Source organism: Sphaerodactylus townsendi, linkage group LG02 (genome assembly GCF_021028975.2).
Source record: "Sphaerodactylus townsendi isolate TG3544 linkage group LG02, MPM_Stown_v2.3, whole genome shotgun sequence".
Classification (NCBI taxonomy): domain Eukaryota; kingdom Metazoa; phylum Chordata; class Lepidosauria; order Squamata; family Sphaerodactylidae; genus Sphaerodactylus; species Sphaerodactylus townsendi.
Genome location: NC_059426.1, coordinates 72352602 through 72355496, shown reverse-complemented (window position 1 = coordinate 72355496; position 2895 = coordinate 72352602). Strand labels below are relative to the sequence as shown.

The 2895-nt window shown below is 45.6% G+C and overlaps 1 protein-coding gene across 1 annotated transcript; it reads right to left on the bottom strand.

The window, feature by feature from the left end:
• Nucleotides 1-689: 689 nt before the first annotated feature.
• On the bottom strand, nt 690-2145 carry LOC125427510 (olfactory receptor 9G4-like). The gene is made up of 2 exons (XM_048487032.1): nt 1238-2145; nt 690-711 (listed from the first exon to the last, which is right to left on the bottom strand). The coding sequence occupies exons 1-2, from the start codon at nt 2143-2145 to the stop codon at nt 690-692; spliced, it is 930 nt and encodes a 309-aa protein (XP_048342989.1).
• Between the last annotated feature and the right edge of the window lie 750 nt (nt 2146-2895).

Sequence of the window (2895 nt, the reverse complement as noted above, 5' to 3'; positions counted from 1 at the left end):
CAATCTTCAACAAACTTGGGTAGTTTCTGGGAGGAGTAGTTGTGTGGATAGTTGTGTAGATAATTTAGTGCCCCTATCTGGAACAACACCCCCACCAGAGCCCCCCCTCCAAATCCCCAGCACAATTCAATTGGAGCAGAATAGCAAGTCCTGTCTATTTCCATGGTAGGGGAAAATGACCTTTCCCCCCACACAGATTCTTGCTGAAGCCTAATACATTCTCCCACTGGAATTGACTGATCTCCATTGTAGCCTATGGAGAATTTCTGGGGGTGTCCATGGGAGCATCTTTTAGAGTAGTGACACCAAAATTGCAGGGTAGCTTCAGAAGACTGTCCTGATAAAAGCAACCAGGTTTGGTGAAGTTTGGTTCAGGGATGCCTATTTAATGGGTCCCAAAAAGGGTTACCTAATCTCCCATTATTTCCAATGAGAGCTAGGGTTGACTCAGGGAGGCTGTGTAGGGGAAGGACTACAGTGGGTATAAAGCCATAGAGTTTACCTTGCAAAGCTCCATTTTCTCCAGGTACACTGATCTCTGTTGCCTGGAGAACTGTTGTAATTCCAGGAGATTTCCAGCTATTCCCTGGAGACTGGCCACCCTGCTCAAAGCCATTTCAGACCTTGAGTGTGCTTGCGCATAGTTGTTTCCTCTTTACAAAAGAGCCACACTAGGATTATGCCTGTGTTTATTGTTGTACAGTCTGGACCCTAAGAAGCTTCCTGTATCTTTTATAACTGGGTTGAAGGGAATTCTTTTGCAGCTTTCCTCATTCCTGTAGTGCATGGTGCTGTTTTTGTGCATCATGAGGAAAGCTGCCTTTACCAATTCTATATGCTTGTTCAGCAAATGAGTAGGTTTGACATCTCAGATGTTTCAGTGAGGTTCAATATTTCTTTCATGCCTTACCCATAGGACAGAACTGAAGTGGATTAAGATTAATTTACTTTTTTTGCAGTTTACTGTTTTTTTCTTCTTATAGGTTGAATTCGACAGATTTTGCTAGGAAGAAATAAGAACAGGACTAGAAGAGGAATGCACAAAGTACATAGGATGGTGGCTAAACCTTAATAAAGTTTTGAAATCACCCATTTAAAGGAATACTGGTGGCACCATCAGCCTCTTGTGCTGTAGTAAGAAATGACACAACAGGATACTATTTCACTCTCATATTTATATTATATGAACAGACACAACGTCACTGCCATTTACTTTTGAGAGAAGAACCTCCCCAGCACTTTCTTGAAGGCCGCCTTCACATCTTTATTGCGCAAGCTGTAAATCATGGGGTTGACAAGAGGGTTGACTACGGTATAGAACAAAGCATTTACTTTGTCCCAGGTTGGAGTATGCTGGGAGCTGGGTCGGGAATACATCAAGAGGATGGAACCATAGAACAAGGAGACAGAGATTAGATGAGCAGAGCAAGTAGAAAAGGCCTTGCGCCTCCCAGCAGCAGAGCGGATGCGTATGATGGCTGCCACAATCCCAATGTAGGAACCCAGGATGAGAGCACTAGTTGCCAACACATTGCAACCAGTGACAGAAGTCAGGATAAGTTCATAAACTCGAGTATCACCACAGGCCATCTTCACAAGTGGTGGTGCATCACAAAGGAAATGGTCGATGGTGTTGTCCCCACAGAAGCGAAGGCGGAAGGTGTTGCCTGTGTGTATGATGGCATCGACAAAGCCAGCTACATAAGAAGCAACAACCAGTTGGATGCAGACCTTCTTGGGCATGGCAGTGGCATAGAGTAGTGGGTTGCAGATGGCCACATAACGGTCATATGCCATGGCAGCCAATAGGAAGCACTCGCTGTAGGCCAGGCCAGCAGAGAAGAAGAACTGGGCTGCACAGCCAGCAAGAGACATGACATTGTTCCCAGACACACAGTCAGACAGGATCCGGGGAGTGTACACTGAGGAGTACCAGACATCCAGAAAGGAAAGGCTGCCCACAAAAAAGTACATGGGTGTGTGCAAGCGGGAATCAAGGTAGATCAGAGCCATGAGACCCAGGTTCCCAGTCAGGGTGAGAGTGTATGAGACCAAGAATAGCACAAAAAAGACCAGGCGCAGGATTGGATCTGTTGTGAAACCCACCAAAACAAAATTGGTAACAAGAGTGTGGTTGACTTCCATTCTCTCTATAGGCCTCATCTGTTGATAAGAACATAAGAACATAAGAACAAGCCAGCTGGATCAGACCAAAGTCCATCTAGTCCAGCTCTCTGCTACTCGCAGTGGCCCACCAGGTGCCTTTGGGAGCTCACATGTAGGATGTGAACGCAATGGCCTTCTGCGGCTGTTGCTCCCGATCACCTGGTCTGTTAAGGCATTTGCAATCTCAGATCAAAGAGGATCAAGATAGGTAGCCATAAATCGACTTCTCCTCCATAAATCTGTTCAAGCCCCTTTTAAAGCTATCCAGGTTAGTGGCCATCACCTCCTCCTGTGGCAGCATATTCCAAACACCAATCACACGTTGTGTGAAGAAGTGTTTCCTTTTATTAGTCCTAATTCTTCCCCCCAGCATTTTCAATGAATGCCCCCTGGTTCTAGTATTGTGAGAGAAAGAGAGGTACCTCTCTGTCAACATTTTCTACCCCATGCATAATTTTATAGACTTCCAATCATATCCCCCAGTCAGCCTCTCCAAACTAAAGAGTCCCAAACGCTGCAGCCTCTCCTCATAGGGAAGGTGCTCCAGTCCCTCAATCATCCTTGTTGCCCTTCTCTGCACTTTTTCTATCTCCTCAATATCCTTTTTGAGATGCGGCGACCAGAACTGGACACAGTACTCCAAGTGCGGTCACAGGGAAGAAGAATTGGAGTTTTGCTATTTATTTCCATGGTAAGTAGAATACGCTTGTCACTTTGAAGGATGTGCTT